Source organism: Sitophilus oryzae, unplaced genomic scaffold (genome assembly GCF_002938485.1).
Source record: "Sitophilus oryzae breed Bouriz unplaced genomic scaffold, Soryzae_2.0 scaffold_111_pilon_pilon, whole genome shotgun sequence".
Classification (NCBI taxonomy): Eukaryota; Metazoa; Arthropoda; class Insecta; order Coleoptera; family Curculionidae; genus Sitophilus; species Sitophilus oryzae.
In genome coordinates, this window is record NW_022145749.1 from 4,775,269 (window position 1) to 4,793,256 (window position 17,988).

At 34.8% G+C, this 17,988-nt stretch overlaps 1 protein-coding gene across 2 annotated transcripts in view; it reads right to left on the reverse strand.

The window, feature by feature from the left end:
* Window positions 1-1,060: 1,060 nt before the first annotated feature.
* Window positions 1,061-17,988, reverse strand: part of LOC115884440 (60 kDa lysophospholipase-like) — a 37,033-nt gene continuing 20,105 nt past the window's right edge. For both annotated transcript variants that reach the window (XM_030903033.1, XM_030903025.1), the window contains exons 8-10: window positions 15,365-15,550; window positions 1,945-2,055; window positions 1,061-1,136 (exon numbers count right to left, since the gene is read on the reverse strand). In XM_030903033.1, coding sequence (XP_030758893.1) covers window positions 1,089-1,136; window positions 1,945-2,055; window positions 15,365-15,550 — 345 coding nt within the window. In that variant the 3' untranslated portion in view covers window positions 1,061-1,088. The remainder of the gene's footprint in view (window positions 1,137-1,944; window positions 2,056-15,364; window positions 15,551-17,988) is intronic.

A 17,988-nucleotide genomic window follows, 5' to 3' on the forward strand; every position in this document is an offset into this window, starting at 1 on the left:
ACTATTTACAAACGATTTACAAATATTTATCTAGAAAGAATTTATTTTGAATTTCGCGCGTCATCTGTACTCGTCTTATTTATATCTGTCCTCTTTAGGCCCCAGCCGCCGGCTTTTATACCAACAGCTAAAGATTTCTAGAATAGTCCATAGATCGTTAGGTGCATAGAGAAGGATTCGATTGTTCTCGTATGTACTACTCCATTCCAGTGGAACTTTCTTCTCGAAACTTCGAATGAATCATTACGATGTCTATTCTTTAATGCGATATTAAGGTCATCTGAGGGCGGGCCATATAGTTAAGTTAGGTCGAGTCCACACCGGTCCGCAACAATACTTATCTTTTATTTCAAAGATATTTCACAAAACCTTACAATATTCTTCCGCTACTCAGATTCAAGCTGATCTTCATCATCAATAATTGATAATTCTACAAAGTATAAAAGGCCAATTTATCATTTTTCTTAGGCAATAATTAAACATTATTCAAAATTACTGTAGCTTCCTAATTTTTGCTTTTTGTAAGTAAAAGTAAAGCTTTAAGTTAAATTCAGCGTATAAAAATACGTTTACTACACAATGTACGAGTATCAGGAAGAGATGAGAGCATCATCAACACTAGCGGCTAGAGACAGGTGGCAACTGGCTTTCGGCTGCTTTCGACTAGAAGCTCGGGCGCCGCACTCCACGTGTGCATATAAATACAAAAAAACTCACACCAAAGACTAACCAACGCAATCAAAATACGCCTACGGCGTATTTTGATTGCCAGAGAGATTTTGATTACCAGAGACAACTTCGTCGGGGCAGGCAGATAATCGGCGATGCCGAAAGCCAGTTGCCGCCTATCTCTAGACGCTATTATCATCAACAGATGGTTTTTCGGTTCCAGTGCATTCTAGTGCAAAAGTAAAGTATTTTGGTGTCTTGTGGTGAATTAGTGTTTAATTTTGCTGTTGTAACACCAAAGGATCCAACCTCCAACTGTAATATTGGAATTGCTTTAATATAGACCTGCAAATGACTGAGATAATAGATGAGCAAATAAAACACAGATTCGTTTTTAAGTTAAGATTTATTTGAATTAATTAGTATGGTTGAATAGTCATTTCTCCTCTCATTACTTGCTTCATTAGCTGAAACAAAAAAACGGGTTACTATTTAATTATTATCTATGTATATTTATTATATTCTTAACGTCTATAGCTGCTAGGCAGTTATATCCAAATAAATCCAAGAAATTAAACATTTTTGCCACATTAAACCAGTAAAAATATCTATCATAATATCTTCTCTGTACAGGGTGGCTCGAATTCGACGCTCATCATTGGGATTTCGGAAACCGTAAGAGATACAGGATCGGTTAAATGGAGGCAAAGTTGCGCAATTTGATGCTCAATAAAATCCCGTATTGCATTTTTTTATTTTTTTTGCATAAAATATTCTGGTGATGGAATTTTCTGTACGAAACGTCGGCAAATATCAAAGTGACTATATATAGTGTTTTCAGAGTGATGAAACGATTTAATTAAATTGAAAAAAAATCAGGTCCGTATTTAAAAAAATTAAGTTTATGATGGTCGCCAGAAGACGAAACGTCAGAGTCAATATTTCATCAGAGTTATAGAGCAGAAAAAGTGGCCATAAAAATGTGTTTTTCATTTTAAGTTATCTTAACAAATAAAGCCAGTAAACAATAGAAAACAAAATTGAAAATTCCGTTTTTTTTTTCGAATATATTCGGAAGTATTCGAAATTTTTCAAAATGCAATACGGCATTTTATTGAGCATCAAATTGCGTAACTTTGTCTCCATTTAACCGATCCTGTATCTCTTACGGTTTCCGAAATCCCAATGATGAGCGTCGAATTCGAGCCACCCTGTACACGAATCCGAAAGACGTTCTACTATAAAAATGTTATACTACTATATAAAATTTCATACCTCAGCTCTTTCTTCAGACTTCTTTTCCATGCCGCAAATAACCATCAGTTTAGTGTAGGCTGCTTCAACGGTTATATCGTAACACGGAATAATTCCAATTTCCTCCATACGCTAAAAATATAAAAAACACTTATATAATAATAATAGCTCCCGTATATAGCGTTTAACGCCTTGGGAGTAACAAGGTACAGCTTGCCATACTAGAGCCGTTCGGTATAAAAGGAAGGTAATGTGGCTAGCACTACGCTTCAACCACCTATTATTACCTTAGGATTGTGAATCCCAAATACTCATTTAAGGCTGAATCGACCTAAGTACCCAAACTATTTTTATTTTGATAAAAATAGTCGGCTGATGAAATGCCGGGTGTAGGATTCAAACCCACTACCTTGAGATTGGTAGACGAGAGCCTGTACCTCTACGCCACCGGGCTCAAAAAAAATTGGCGCCGGGAGGCACGTATAGCCGCCCATACTAAAATATGTTAATAATCCAAATTATTAACAAAAATTAATCTCAAAAACGGGACTTTGACTGATTTTTATGTTATTATAAATTTTGTTGCAAATATTATTCCTAATCTTAAATTGAAAACCGCGTTTCTCTAGCTAGTGTAATATTAGAGTTACAATTTTTTAAAATTTGTAACCCCCTCCCATACCCCCATACCAACCCCCCACCCCCACCAAAAACTAATAGCCAGATTCTCGGATGCCACAGTATTTTTGTGCCAAATTTGGTTAAGATTGGTTGAGCGGTTTTTGAGTTATCGTGTTACAGACGGCAGACGGACAGACGGACAGACAGACAGACGGACAGACGGACAGACGGACAGACGGACAGACGGACAGACGGACGGACAGACGGACGGACAGACGGACGGACGGACAGACGGACGGACAGACAGACAGACAGACAGACAGACAGACAGACAGACTGACGGACGGACGGACGGACGGACGGACCGACAGACAGACAGACAGACAGACAGACAGACAGACAGACAGACAGACAGACAGACAGACAGACAGACATACAGACATACAGACAGACAGACAGACAGACAGACAGACAGACAGACAGACAGACCTATTGGTATGGTCGGCTAAAAATATTTATTAGTAGTCAAGTAACTGCGAAAACGGAATTTTGCAAATGAATTCCTTAAGTGTTGTATTCGAAAAATTTTTGGAAATCCATCTTCCAAGAGGATAAAAATAGAGGATTTTCTTTGTAAAACTTCACTTCAATCAACTTTGGCTTTAAAAATAAAAACTTGTACAATGTTCTTTTTAAATAACATTTGTTATTACGATAAAGGGATTTTAGTAAATTCATCTCCTAAGGCATGTGCATCAAAAGCAACATGAAAAACTGGACAAACGGTGTATGAATATTTTTTTACTATTTGGTCTGGGAGTTTTACAAAGGATTCTTGGAGATATATAAATACTCCCTTACTTCTACATTCTTCTCTGTAGTGTGAGTGGACCGACTAACCCTTGCGATGTAATTCACCTCAAATACAAGGAGGCAGTAGAGAATGAAGAAGAGGGATATATCCTCTATTATAGATTCGGGACAACACCGGTATCAGGTCTAAGGAGAGACCAAGTTAAAGAGGTGGTAAAATAGGAGACAGATCCTCCAGCCTCCACCTCACGGGTACTTCAGCCGGATACAAGCTCCTTGACTGTGAAGGGCACGGAGGGCTAAACCCCAACCGTGGAAGGGTGTATACCTTCGTAGAAGGTAGATGCCCACTTCTCGAAGTATGATGAGTTATAGACTGTATGATGAGCTATAATTCAAGAAAAGGGAACACAATAGATATTTAAGGTCGCGGTGATTAACCCCCTCTTACTCATTCTACATTCTACAACATCCAGAAGAAGATCAAAGCAATTTTCCAGGAATCATTGATTTCATTATAAGGTAATTATGAGTGAATATTAGGGTGCACCAAAAAAAGAATATTTTTTTTTTCTTTTTAGTGTATACCCTCCTAGAATGTAGATGCCCACTCCTCGAAGTATGATGAGTTATAGACTTTATGATGAGCTATAATCACAGATTAGGTATCCTATAAGTATACAGATAAAAATCTTGTCCCTAATTCGTGGTACGAAAATTGTTTTTTATGACGATGTGCAAACGAGTCAAATTTCCTGTGCGCAAAAATAAACTCGCGTAAAATAACAATAAACAGCGTAATAGAGAGATATCGCTAAACCGAATAGCGTGCATGGACGTTAATAAGGCCAGGTGTTATTTCCTTTACGTGAGGTGGTATTAACTCTCTTCATTTAAGCTACATGCACACTGGTGCGATCACGGCCGCGATCACGATCACGATCAAGGCAGCAATAAAGTGTTTTTACACTTAAATCCTTGATCGTGATTGTGATCGCGGCCGTGATCGCGCCAGTGTACGTACAGCTTTATAGTTATCGGATCGGAAAGAATTCTGATCGCGTCGCGTCCGCTATTTAAACTTAACCTAACTTTGAATTTAAAACTTTGAAATTGTTTTGTTTACTAGGTATTTTAAAACTAAAGGGCTAAAGTGCTTATTTCCAGTGCTTTATTGTTCAACGTCTGCCAGTGAGTTTAGGGCAACAAGCAACAAATTCTCTTAGAAGGGCTAAGTCGTCATCTGCTGTAAACCTAAGACTCTTTATAGGTTCTTTAGTATTGGAAGAGGTGGAATCCATATTTTGGGCCATATTTATTTAACTAAAACTAATTCCAGCTACTTAAATATCAAATTACCTAATAAAACTAAAGCAATAATTCAAAACAATTCAAACATAACCTAAAATAAAAGATCTCGCCGGCCGGCCCCGATTGTCAAATACCCGCAAATGCCAATTTAAGCAATTTTTAAACGTTATCAGAGGTTATTTAGAAAGAGCGCTTGGTGTAATTGATCCGCAAATTACGTCAGGCGGTAACGTTATTAGCGGGTGTTGCGTTAAAAATTGAGTCGCGCATATCGTAACCATGATAAGGTACGCGTAAGTACTGGATGACGCTATTCGGTTTTCCGATATCTCTCTAATAACTGTGCCAGTCAGGCGCTGTGCACAATTTTAGAGGCCATAAGTGGGCGTGCTATGTGCGCAAACTAGTCACCTAACTAGTGCCCGATTCCGAAAATTGCAACCACGAAAAACAATAAAGAAAAAACAAAGATTATAGTCTGTATAATCTGTGCTATAATTCAAGAAAAGGGGACACAATAGATCTTTAAGGTCGCAGTGATTAACCCCCCTCTTACTCATTCTATATTCTACAACATCAATAAGAAGATCAAAACAATTTTCCAGGAATCATTGATTTCATTATAAGGTAATATGAGTGGATATAAGGGTGCATAAAAAAATATATATTTTTTTATTTTTAGTTACAGTGAAAATATCGTTCAGGATAATGAAAAAAAATCTGATAAAGTTTGATCTTTTAATATTAATATTAAGAGGTGTCTCATCGCGATTTCCTATTTCCGATTTAAATAACACGGAGAAACAAATTTTTCTTCTTTGGAATTTCATTGCATTCTCACAAATCAGCGTTTTGTAAAAATCAATACATTGTAAAATAAAGTAAGTGGTAAATTGAACGGTCTTCAAAAAAGGTCTGATATGAATTTTCATTTAATCGACTCGTTTGAAAGTTATTGAAGGTTAAATTTCAACTTCAAATCGTATATGATATAGTCTGTCCAACGACAAGATCCTTGACAGTGATAGATGTGTCTGTCATTTTATTTTCAAAGTAGTATATTTTATTTTACAAAGAAATTAGTTGGTACAATTGGAACGCATAGCAGAAAATTAATATATTTAAAATTTGAGTGACAATTCAAAATATTGTGAAAAAAAACTGTATAAAATTGAAAAAATATAATCGAGTTATTTTATTAAAGACAATTACAGTATGTGTTAATACAAAACAAGCAAGGATTTATTTTAAAAAACCGCATATCAAAAAAAGATATAAAAAGATTTCTTGCTTTCAAGTCGTGTTTTAAGCTCACGCAACTTCCAGCATTTATTGTTACATTTATTAATATAATTATTTAATATGATTATTATTATTTACCTATCGTGTGCTGCTATTTTACTGTATACTCCAGTTTTTGGTATCATATATAAGATAGTATACAAACTTTATTTGTGGCTAATACAACTCAGTGGCCATAATCTCTGGCAAACTGTCTCTGGGCACCGAATATTAACTATAAACTATGGTTTGGGTCAACACTTAATTTCCCCTTTGAGTTTTCCTCCACATAATTTTAAAAAACACGAAACACACGTAATAACACAGTCCAAAATGCAAAATATTTATCATTTCTATTTGACATAATTTGACACAAAATTATAAACAAACAAACAAACAACGCTTTATTGTGCAAAAAGCCAAAACAGCTTCATCGACAAAGCACTCACAAACAACAAAATCACAAAAAAATACAAACAACAAAAAATACACAATACAAATAATACAATTAAAAAAAATTTAAGTCTTTAAAATTACAAAAAGAATATACATGGACAATTTTAGAACAGTACGCAGTAAATAGATATAATTTTAAAGTTATAGAATATTAAATACTTGACCTTTGACCAGTGTGTGAGATGATCAAAATTTTAAAATTCAAAATTGTTCATAATTAAACATCAACAAGAAAGTCGTTTACCGCATATAGGGCTCTCTCCAGTAGGTATGATTTTAGAGCCTTGCGAAATGCGGGAAAGAATGAAAGCGATTTGATATTCAAAGGCAGATGATTGTACATTTTTTTGGCATTGTACAGTATTGATCCCTTAACTAGTTCTGAGCTCGGGGTTGGCAGATAAAGATCGTGCTCTGCATTCCTAAGTGGATAGTTATGAGATGGCCTTTCGGGAATAGCAGATATGTGCTTGCGGATTAAGCAAACGGATTCAAAAATGAATAAAGAAGGAAGAGTCAGTATTTTCAAATTTTTAAAGAAATTCTGGCAGTGAGTTCTACTGTTCAGTCCCAATAAATATCGAACTGCTCTCTTTTGAAGTATGAAAACACGATCAAATTTTGTTGCGCAGCAAGTACCCCAGAATGGAAGAATGGAATGGATATAACCTATAATTTATCAAATATAATTTTTTTTTTTTTTTTTTTTTTTTTTTTTTTTAATTATAGTTGGCGCCGGTCGGACGTGAAAGACGGTTGAGCGTAAAAAATCCTTTTCTGAATAGAATTTAATTCAGGTTCCAATTTCCCATTGTTGTTAGTTCGTACTTGTTTTTGGTGAGTGTTTTCCATTTTATTAAGTAGTTTTAGTTTTTTGCTTATATAATCCTAGCCTTAAAATCCTGCTGACCCTTCCTGATCGTTCCTGATCCTATGCTAAATGGGGAAGGGGGGCCTACGGGTCCTCCTAATGATTTCGTTCGAAAATTAGCCCATATTTTATCGCCCCAAAATTACAATTTAATTTTGAGCTTTTCAAAAGGTACATGTCAAGAAATACCCGTAAATGTCATTAAGCACCTGGAAGAGGAACTTTATGGAATTAGAAATAAATTTATAGATGATGTTGAAGTACAGCAAGAAATTTCTCAATGTTTTTTTAATATTAGGAAATATACAAATAAAATTTCAGAGTATGATATTTCTGCTTTTCCTCCCTTCCTTGCAGTTATCCAAGGTGAACGTTCCCTTCATCCGATGAATGTTGGAAAATATTTATTTGAAAACAAAATTGAGGGAATTAAAAAAATCGAAAGTAAAGGGAGAAATAGAATGGGCATATATTTTAATACTCCTGAACAAGCTAATTCATTTGTCAATAATAAAGAAATTTTAAATAAAAATTGGGTAATTACTATTCCTCCCAGGATGATCACTTGTAGAGGTGTAGTGTGGAACATGGGTGATGATATATATGAAGAAGATATTATTAATTATGGACTAGGTATAAGGGGTAATTCCAGAATCAAAATTTTAAATGCCCGTAGAATTTATAAAAGATCTCGAAATGAAGATAATACCATGACAAGGAAAAGGACTAATTCCTTTATTATTACATTTAAAGGTAATCAAGTTCCTTTGGATTTGGAATTGTTCAATGTTTTACGCGAAATTCATACTTATAAAATTCCAGTAATTATATGTCATAATTGCTACAGATTTGGACATAGAATTCTGCAATGTAGGAGTAGGAAAAGATGTATTAAGTGTAGTGATACTCATGAAGATGATGATAGATGTTCTTTAAATCAATTAGAAATTAAATGTATTAATTGTAAAGAAAATCATTATCCCACTAACAAGGAATGCAAAGAATTTAAAAGGCAATTTATGATTAATGATGCGATGGCTAAGCATAACATATCTTTTTTTGAAGCAAATAAATTATTTCCAAAGGAACACGTTTCTTCTCCAGATAGTCAGCATTTTCCCGAGACTTTAGTTAATTTGTCTGTCCCTAGATCTGTAAAGAAGCATCATTATATTTCTACCTTAAAGAAAAGTAGACCTCGTTCTCCCGTTTCACAGAGGATACAAACCAAAATATCTTATAAAGACATCCTTTTTCCTGATTCGGCTAGATTATCATCCAGTCCAATTTTAAATAATTTATCACAATCTGAAAATAAATCCAAAATTGATGAAAATATAGATGCATCTATGGAGGTTGGAGAGTCATCCAATTTTAGTTTAGAATCATCTAGCCAAAATATTGTTCAGTCTCAAGAAAGTTTTGTAGATAGTTCAAGTTTAAGAAAGTTGATAAATGATACAAATGTTAAAACTAAAGATAAACATATTACAAAGAAGTCAAAAAGAGCCATATAAAAACTTTATTTTTTAAATTCTTACATGTTATATTTACTTTATTATTTTATGGTTATTTACTCTTATTTATGTCCAGTCAGGTTTAATTTTGTTATTTTTTATAATGTTTAATATTTATATATGATTATTATTTTATGGAATATTAGAAGTGTTTTGTCTAACAGAGATACCTTAATGAATATCATAAGAGATTTTAGTCCTGATATTATTGGATTAAATGAGACATGGCTAAATAGAAATAATTCGTTTAATATTTTGGGTTATGTTTGCTTGAGGGCAGATAGAGATGATGGAAAAGGTGGCATTGCCTTTTTAATCAGGGATTCGATTCCATTTAATTTAGTTGATATAAGCAATATTTCAGTTCCAGCAAAATTTCAACATAAAATTATTGAGTTAGAAATGTTTTATCTTGCATTAATTTATAATCCGCCAGATTCAAATTTACCTAAAAATTTTTTCACTCATCTGACTGCTTATGCAGGGGTTGGGGTGAAAAAGTTAATGTTAATGGGAGATTTTAATGCCCAACACATGGCGTGGGGTTCAGATGTTAATAATAGCAATGGTTTTATTCTTACTGACATATTGGAAACTCATAATTTGACTTTTTTGAATAATGGAGATGCCACGCGGATTACTCCTCCCAATCAGCATAAAAGTGTTCCAGATTTAATTCTGGGAAATAATTCATTACTACAAGATTATTCGTTTGAGGTTTTGTCAGATTATATAGGTATGAGCGATCATCTTCCCATTCTTTGCAAGAATGTATCAATGCTTTTAAATAACAATAATTTTTTAAATAGATACAATACTAAGAAAGCTAATTGGCCTTTGTTTTATGATTGCTTGACGGAGTATGATGGTCAAAGTAACAGTTTGTCTTATCATCATTTTGTTCAGCAGATTAAAAATGCGGCCAACAAGTCAATTCCGGTAAATAAGAAAGAAAAGAGACTAGGTAATCCTTGGTGGGATAAAGATTGTGATATAGCCTGGGAAAGTAAACGAGCAGCATTTAAGACGTTTAAAAGACAGTTTACGGAGAAGAATTATATACTTTTTCGAAAGGCTAGAGCACAATGTCGAAAAGTTCTCAGAGAAAAACGAAAGTTAAGTTTTAATAATTATTGTAGTAGTCTATCTCCATTAACACCTATTAATGAGGTTTGGTGTAAAATAAAACGTTTTTCAAAATCAATTAATCAAATTTCGTTAAGAAAACCTTTGAATTGTTCCATTGCTGAAGATATGCTTGCCCTTTTAGCGCCCCCAATTATTCCAGATGTAGATCCTGACATTTTATTTCAAAAGTGTCAGAGTTCTAATATTTCTCTTGAGGAGACACAGGTTGCCATATTTAGAAAGCAGAGAGATTCTGCTCCAGGCATTGATCTAATAACTTATTCCATGATCAATAATCTTCCTTTGAATCATATTAAATTTTTAGTGTACTTCTTTAATCAAGTTCTTTATCATTCAGAATTAATTCCAGACGATTGGAAAACAGGATTAGTTTGTCCAATTCCTAAACCTAATAAAAATTTAAATAATATTAGCGGTTACAGGCCAATTACTCTCACATCTTGCATAGGGAAAATTATGGAAGATATAGTGAAATGTAGATTGGATTGGTATGTGGAAAACCACAAAATTCTCAGTGATTCTCAGTTTGGGTTTAGAAAAGGTAAAGGAGTTTTTGAAGCATTAACTTCTTTATGTTCATCGATAATTTCTGGACTCTCATATAATAAATTTTCAGTAATTGTTTTTTTAGATATGAAAAATGCATATGATAAAGTTAATATTTCTATTTTGATTCGTAAATTAGCTGAATTGGGTATTGAAGAGAATATTTGTAAATACATTAAAGAGATACATACCAACAGGAAAATTTATATTGTTGATAATTTTTCAAAAAAATTGATTGGTCCTGGTTTTACTAATAAGGGTTTAGCACAAGGATCTCCTTTAGCTCCAATTTTATTTAATATTTATATTAATAATGTTAGTGACTTTATTGGGGATGATGTTAAATTAATTCAATATGCTGATGATATTGCTCTCCTGGCTCAAGGTTATGATATAGATTTGATAGTTAATAAATTAAATGTTACATTGGACAGTCTTGAGGAATGGGCGAGATTAAATGAAATGAGTTTTTCTCCTGAAAAATCTTCCTGTATTTTAATTCAAAGAAAATTTTATAATCGTATTTTACCAGATATTAAATTTCAAAATCATGTTATTAGATGGGTTGAATATGTTAAATATTTGGGTATTTTTATTGATAATCGGTTTTCTTGGAATCATCAAATTGAGGCTATGTGTTCTAAAGCTACTAAGGGTATTAATTTAATGAGATATTTTTGTAAAACCTGGTGGGGGGGACATCCAATTACTATGTTAAATTTTTTTAAGTCCTATATTCGGTCACATTTAGATTATGGTAGTATATTATTAGCTAAATGTTCTAAAAAGTTATTAGAAAAACTTGATAAAGTTCATTTTCAAGCCTTACGCATTTGTTTAGGGTTTATGCGTTCCTGTCCAACTAATATCATTTTATCAGAATCGGCAGAACTTCCCCTTAATATTAGACGTAATTTTTTGGCCACTAAATTGCTTTTAAAAGCATTCTCTATTCAGGATAATCCCATTATTCAGTCTGTTACAGAAGCTTATGGGGCATATAATCAATCATTTGGTTTTTGGTCAAGATATTATCATGTTCCTCCTCTTATTGAAGGCATTGATCAAATTTTTCCTCATGTTCAAGATGTTGATGTTGTTAATATGCATCATTATTATAAGTTTCCTCTTTATTTTAGTAAAAATGAATATTTAAGATTGGATTTAAATAAGAGTGAAAATAATTCTATTAAATTTAGAGAAGTTATTGAGTTAAAATTTAAACAAAAAATTAAGTTTTTTACGGACGCTTCTAAGGAAGTAAATAAAAATGTTGGAGTGGGTATATTTTGCCCGGATTTAAATTTGGAAGCCACCTATATGATTCCTGGATATGCTTCCATATTTGTTGGAGAAATGTTTGCTATTATGATGGCATTGAATGTAATTGAAAGCAAAGAATTGGAGGATTCTGTAATTTTTAGTGATAGTGAAAGTGCTTTACGAGCATTAGCAGCTTATCCAAATTTTAAGGACAGTCAAATTACATTTGCTACAAAACGTAAACTATTTGGGTTAAGAGAAAAACAATTTCGAATTTCATTGGCATGGCTACCCAGTCACACGAATATTTTGGGCAATGATAAAGCTGATCAATTAGCAAATATTGGAAAGACAAATGGTCGAGATGCTGAGATTAAATGTTGGTTTACTGATTTTATTCCAATTCTTAAGGAAAAGTTTTGGTCGTTATGGAAAGGCAGATGGAAGGAGATTTCTTGTACAAAAGGGAAAAATTATGCAGAAATTGTTACTTTTCCCTACAAAAGCATATGGTTTAGATCATGTAAAGATTTTCCCAGGAAAAGATTGACAACCTTCTTCAGATTAAGAAGCGGACATTGTCTAATTCCGTCCCATTTACATCGTATAGGTGTAAATGCAGATTCCTTATGTGAGTGTGGAGAAATTGGAACGTTAAACCACATCTTTTTTGAATGCAATAAATTTCCCGCTTTAGTAGATAAACTATATAAATCACTTATTGGCTTTTACAAAACATCCCCTCATAATTTTACCTCCGCTTTGCATGCTCATCCAATTGTAGTTAATATTATAGGCGAATTCTTAGATAGTTGTGGAATTAATCTTTGACATTTTAAATGAAATTGTTATTAAATTTGTTTATTTTGCAGGATCTTCCTTTGCCAACATTTTCTTCAACTCAACAGTCGGGGTATGGGATTTCCCAGGCTCGCTTTATAGCGATCCTCGTCTGTGTGTCATCATCTATATAAACGCTCAACCGTAGGTAGTTAATTCTACCATCCGGCCGGATAGCCCTGGCAGCTGTGGCCATTAAACTAATATACTACTATAACCTATAATTTGGCAAGAGTTTGACAACTCTCAAAAATTTTAAGTCGAGTTCAAACGCATCGGCGTCCGTTTGTCGTTCATCGTTCCGTTAAACCAATAATATTGAAATATGATCTGTTAGTTTTAAAATAAACCAATAAAACTGGTTAAAAACAACAAGAGATGACCATGACGGATTTATAAATAAACCCATCCATAATTTACTTAAAAAATATTAGAAACTTTTTTTAGTTAAATAAATGGATTGATATGGACGTCATCTGCTTTTTTCTATCATCGTCTGTCGAAATCTTGCCTGAGAAAAAAAAACAGAGTATACCTTCTACATTTTTTTATATTCTATCACGAAATAGTGACCTAAAAACCATAAAATATCATGTTTTATGTATTTGATTATTTCGTGATAAATATAAAAAATTGTGGAATTTATCATATACGATTTGAAGTTGAACTTTAACCTTCAATAACTGTCAAACAAGTCGATTAAATGAAAATTCATATCAGACCTTTTTTGAAGACCGTTCAATCTCCTACAAGAATGTGTATTGATTTTTACAAAACTCTAATTTGTTAGAAAGTAATAAAATTCCCCCAAAAAATTGTTATTTAAATGAGAAATAGAAAATCACGATGAGGCATCTCTTAATATACATACACATACATACTGCCATTACTCGCTGACGAGTATTTGACACGCATCAAAAGATGGTCACGCAAGGCGTTTTCTTTCATGAGCTTTTCTGTGACTCAAAAGCCCGATCTTCTTCTTAAAGTGCCTATCCTCTTTGGATGTTGGCTATCACATTGATCCATATTACCGTTCTGAACAAAGCTGTTGACGTCAATCCGGTCCATGTTCGTAGATTTCGCAGCCACGATATTCGTCTGCGTCCCGCTGATCTTCTGCCTTCTATTTTCCCCTGCTGTATGAGATGGAGTAGGCGGTATTTCTCGTTCCGCATGATGTGTCCGAAGTATTCCAGTTTTCTTCGTTTGACATTTACCAGAAACTCCAACTCCGTTGATGCGATGTAGTACAGTCTCATTTGACACGCGATGCACCCACGAAATCCTAAGCATGCTCCGATAGCACCACATCTCAAATGCCTCCACACGCTTGCATGATGCGTCGGTAAGGGTCCACGCCTCTGCTCCATATAGAAGGGTTGAGAGCACGTAGCATCTCAGGATTCTGATTCTAGTGCGGACGTTGAGGGACAGGTTGCATAGTATATTTCGCATTTTGTTAAATGTCCCTCTCGCGATTTCGATTCGGTGTTTTATTTCGCGAGAGTGGTCCCAGTCTTTAGTCAGGGTGCAGCCCAGGTATGCAACCGTCTAGGCCGCTGGGAGAACGATGTTGTTAGCAGTGAACTGAAAGTTGTTGATGTACTTCTTGCTAATGATCAACGTTTGAGTCTTCTTGCAGTTCATCTTCATTCCGTATCTGCTACATGTATTCGCCACACGAGCCTTTTTTTAAGCCTTTGGGGACATTCAGCGGTATCGGCCAACAGAACGGTATCATCTGCGTATCTCAAATTGTTTACTATTTCTCCGTTTATTACCAGCCCATCCTCTGTGCCATCCAGTGCCTCTCTAAATAGATGTTCCGAGTACACATTGAATAGCAGAGGCGACAATATACAGCCCTGTCGCGACAATAAAAGCCCGATACGTGATGTTATCTGCCTACCGCACTCCGGGCATTCAAAAATCGCATTGCTTTGTTGTCTCTTTACTCTTTAGTTGTCGCTGTTAACTGAGTTTACAATTCTTCTCCATTGAGTTCTATTGTGAGCTGCTTCTTCCCACTCATTCTGCATGTCAATCCCCTTTAAGTTTTCGTGGAAAATATCCTTATATCTTTTGAGTTGCCCACCCGGCCTCCTCTTACCGTCTACAAGCTCACCGTAAAGCAGAGATTTTGGTATGCGGTTTTCTTGCATTCTGCATAGGTGACCAGCCCATCTTAAGCGGGATTTTGTAACCATGACTTCAATACTCTCGCAGTTAGCTTTTTCAAGGACCGATACGGTTGAGACATGGTGGAACCATCGGATACTTAAGAGTTGTCTAAGGTGTCTCTGTTGCAACTTGTTTAATGCCTTCATGTGTCGGCGGTACGGCACCCAGGTTTCGCTCCCATATAACAATGTGGGGATTATGATTGCCTCAATACACTGCAAGTTTCAAATAATTAATATAAATAATAAAAGCTCAAACTTTACCAGAATTTTTTTTTATCATCCTGAACGATATTTTCGCGGTAACTAAAAAGAAAAAAAAATTTTTTTTTTTTGGTGTTTTTGTTTATTTGCACCTTAGTGGATATAATAAGAAATTCAGGTAGACCATAAAAACGGAACAGAAAACTTTATGATTTTTAACCAAGTTCTTACCTTGGTTAAAGAGACGGAAAACTAAAACACAGACGGAATACAGCCTTAGAATTAGAATAGTCATAGCCAGATATGACCTGACATAACTATTTTCTTTAGTCTCAAATTAGTTAGTAATTTCATATTAAAGTTTTTAATTCAAACTTGAAACTCACATGTCCTGTTTCGTATAGGACCGCTACCGATCCTCTTAGGCATTGAGTTACGTTCACCACGGTGACTCCACGTCCTACAGCGTTCCTCAAAACATCGATCAAGTCCTGTCTGTCGGAAGGGATGTTTCCCACCCCGTAGGTTATTAAAACCACCCCTTCCAGGGTTGGTTCCAGGAAGGATAGTAACTGAAATTGATTGACAAATAAATTAGAAAATGTAGTAGAAAATTCAGACGGCTTAATAATAAGAATAATACTAGTTTTTATAATAAAAGTACTCTAAAAGTACTATGATAATAAAAATAAGAAAACCTGCAGTTATAGCAAACATGGACAAAAAGCTCATATTTTTCGTTTAAAGTATATAGAGTGCTCCTGAAACAATCTACTTTATACATAATCTTGATATCTTCTAAAAATCTTTGCTATTTATTTATTACATGACATTTTATCGTTGTCACTTTCTTTTCAGATAAGATATACGTATATATATATATATATATATATATATATATATATATATATATATATATATATATATATATATATATATATATATAGAAAAAAATATATATATATATATATAGAAACCTATATATATATATATATATATATATATATATATATATATATATATATATATATATATATATATATATATATATATATATATATATAGGTAGGCAAGCATAAAGGAAGAGGGGTGTAAGGAACTGCTGATTATAGACAACATTGCCACCATGCAGGCAAGAAAACGTCAAAGAAACCTCTCTGTTGCCTGGATTGATTACCAGAAGGCATTTGACTCGGTTCCTCATTCCTGGCTGATGGAGATTTTGAAAATCTATAAAATTAATGAGCAAACCATCGACCTACTCCGGCACCTAATGGGTTCATGGCGCACCACACTATTAGTTAGAGGAAATACCAACTCTTACAAGACCAGAGAAATCCCCATCCAGAGAGGAATATTCCAGGGAGACAGCTTGAGTCCCTTGTGGTTTTGTCTCGCTATGAACCCGTTGAGTAACATGCTAAACCGAAGCGCATACGGATACAAGATTGACGACCGAACGAAGCTTACACATCTATTTTACATGGATGACCTCAAGTTGTATGCAAAAAGTCGAGAGCAGCTTGAGGGACAGCTTGAGCTGGTCAGAAGTTTCAGCCAGGGTATTTGTATGAGGTTTGGGCTCGATAAATGTGCGACTATCCATATAAAGAGGGGAAAGCTAACTGAAAGCGCAGACATCACGCTAGCGGACGGAAGCGAAATTCGAAATTTGGGAGCGGAGACTTCATACAAATATTTAGGCATACAACAAACCTACGAGCTGAAACAGAAAGACAATAAAGAGCAGGCCGAAAAGGAATTGGTACGAAGAACAAATAAAATATTAAAAACACAACTCGATGCCAAAAATAAGTTTACTGCATACAACATCTGGGCAGTACCGGTGCTAACATATACCGCCGGCATACTCACGTGGTCAAAAACGGATCTAGAAAGACTGGACCGGAAAATTAGATCTCTACTTACAAAGCATGGCATACTACACCCAAACTCGGCCATAGAAAGGTTGTACTTACCTAGGGATGAAGGGGGTCGAGGACTAATCAGTTTAGAGTCTGCTAGCCAGGAAGAAAGACAGAAATTACGAAAATATTTACTCACCAACAATGCACCTGTGTATAAAAGCATACGAGTCTTAGATAAAAACTATACATCACTCAACCTGGCTAGCGACCAAGAACCGGAAGCTGTAAATCTTGCTGGACAGATGAAACAGCGCTGGCAGAGTAAAGAACTGCATGGCAGATTTTACGCCTCCTTACACCAAGAAGATGTGGATTTCAAGGCCTCAAATACCTACCTAACAGCTGGATACCTCTTCCCAGGAACCGAAGGCGCAATACTATCCATTCAAGACCAAGTAGTAAAAACCCGAACATATGCACGGTATATATTAAAACAACAAGTTGAAAACACAAAATGTCGTTTGTGTAATATTAGTGAGGAGTCTGTACAGCACTTGTCTTCTGGATGCAGTAAAATAGCCGGGACCAGATACCTAGAAAGACATAATAACATGGGAAAAGTAGTGCACCAGTTGGTATGCCTGAATAAGGGCCTCCTTGACACATTTACCCCCCACCACATGTACGTTCCAAAAGCTGTATTAGAGAATAACACCACCAAGATATACTGGGACTTTACAGTAGAAACAGATATAGGAGTAGAACATAATAAACCCGATATGGTAATATGGAATAAACCTGAAAAAACCGCCATCATAATCGACTTCTCAGTACCGCAGGATTATAACGTGGCTAAAGCCTATGCAGATAAGATAAACAAGTACGCTGCACTTTCTCAGGAAATAAAAGCAATCTGGGAACTGCGGAAGGTGATTATAGTACCGTTAATAATAAGTGCCAATGGACTTGTGCACAAAATGACAAACCAACATATCAAAGAACTAAACCTCCCGAACAACACCATAATGTGGATGCAAAAAGCAGTTGTGCTTGGTACCGTCGGAATTATTCGAAGAATTGTCTCACCTTATTGACAATATTCGTCGTGCCCTTGGCTGGTTACAGCCCGGCATGGACTAGAA